The following is a 1,773-nucleotide window of genomic DNA, read 5'->3' as shown; positions in this document are numbered from 1 at the left end:
GACTTCAGCATATACGCTGTCTGGGCCAGTGGCTTTTCCGTTTTTTCCAGCTTTTATTGCGTGGACAACCTTGTCCTTGGTAATTTCTGGGCCGCACTTATTTATGTTTTTGTCTACTTGCGGCGGCGTATTTGGTCTGTCGTCATCAAAGAGCTCCTCCACGTATCTCTTCCATACTTGCAGTTTTGCTTCCATTCCTGTGATTATTTCGTTGTTAGCATCTCATAGGGTTAGAACTTGATGTCTTCGGGCACGATTTGTCATTTCTTTTACTTTTTTGTGCACATTGAACGCGTCATGTTTTTCTAGAAGTACTTCGATTTCCTTGCATTTCTCAGACATCCACTGTTCTTTTGCCTCTCTGCATTTTCTCCTGATCTTTTTATTGATTTCTTTGTATAGCCGAGGATTTGGTTTTTGTACCCTTCTTTCGGTCATAAGCTCTAAAATTTCCGTGGTCATCCACTCCTTTCTCCTTCCTACCTCGGGGAATCCGATGTCCTGAACCTGTATCCCCGTTATGGTGGTCTTTATCTTATCCCAGGTTCTTTCTATTTCCACTGTGGTTTGTTCCGGTATCTGAATTTCCTTCAGTTCATCCTCGAGTCTGGAGCTCACGTGTGTCTGCATGTCTGGTTTTTGCAGCTGTCTGATATCTATCTTTTGTGGTGTTCTCGCCTTCCTGACTTTTGTAAGACGTCGCATTCGGAAGTCCATGACGACTGGGTTGTGGTCACTGTTAATATCTGCACCAGGATATGTTTTTACTGTTTGCACATATTTTCTCAGCTTCGTTCCTATTAGGATAAAATCAATTTAATTTCTTAAGATTTTTCCTCTGGCATCAGCAGGAGACTTCCAGGTGTATAATCTTCTAGGATGTTGCTTGAAGAACGTATTAACGAGATTATTTTTGGCGCAGAACTGAACGAGTCTATCTCATCCCCTAGTATTTTTTTCACCCAGGCCATACTGCCCTACGGTATCATCTTCTGCACCAAATCCGACTTTTGCATTAAAGTCACCAATGACCATGGTTAGTTCTCCTTTCTTTGTGAGCCGCATAGCTTCATCTATTTTGGAGTAGGATTCTTCCGTTTCTGCATCCGTCTTGTCATTCGTTGGCGCATATACTTGTATGACATTCAGCGCTCGGTGCGAGGTTTGTAGTTTCAGCATCATAACCCGGTCATTTAAGGGTATAAACTCTGCAACTGATTCAGCAACTACATTATTTACAAGAATGGCCGTTCCATATCTATGGTTGGTATCTGAGCCTCCAGAGTAGTATATGACACCGTTGCTTGTTTTCTGCATGCCAAATCCAGGCCATCTAACTTCGCTGAGTCCTAATATGTCGATGTTTAATCTGGACATTTCTGCTTCGACATTTGCCAGTTTTCCTGCTATGTATAACCTGAGTACGTTCTAGGTGGCAATTCGTATTTTTGTGTTATATACTTTGATCTTGCATTTACTTTCATTATTCTTAGTGGTAGACGACGGGGAGATTCTTAGCACCCTCTCCTCACTTAAGAGGTGCCCCGGACTGAGGGCCGAATTTTTATTGTTTTCGTCAGCCATTAAGATGTTTTGGAAGAAATAGTGTAGTAAAGGTTCTGTTCCTTTTCTATACCGCAGTGCAGAAGCCGGGTTTGCTCACTGTTGCTAGACGCCTTTCGGTGTTCAGTACTCTACCGCTCACGCGCTACAGCCTGATTCTGATGAAACTGCTGCCTTTCATCAGTGCTAGATTTTGGTCCGCCCCGAGTA

The 1,773-nt window shown here is 42.9% G+C and overlaps 1 protein-coding gene across 1 annotated transcript; it reads right to left on the bottom strand.

The window, feature by feature from the left end:
• Nucleotides 1-222: 222 nt before the first annotated feature.
• Nucleotides 223-1,377, bottom strand: LOC139814937 (craniofacial development protein 2-like). Its single transcript, XM_071781457.1, has 2 exons — nt 963-1,377; nt 223-797 (listed from the first exon to the last, which is right to left on the bottom strand). Exons 1-2 carry the CDS (start codon nt 1,375-1,377, stop codon nt 223-225), a joined length of 990 nt encoding a protein of 329 aa, XP_071637558.1.
• Between the last annotated feature and the right edge of the window lie 396 nt (nt 1,378-1,773).

The sequence above is a fragment of the Temnothorax longispinosus genome, chromosome 6 (genome assembly GCF_030848805.1).
Source record: "Temnothorax longispinosus isolate EJ_2023e chromosome 6, Tlon_JGU_v1, whole genome shotgun sequence".
Taxonomy (NCBI): domain Eukaryota; kingdom Metazoa; phylum Arthropoda; class Insecta; order Hymenoptera; family Formicidae; genus Temnothorax; species Temnothorax longispinosus.
This window is presented reverse-complemented; position numbering and strand designations above follow the sequence as displayed.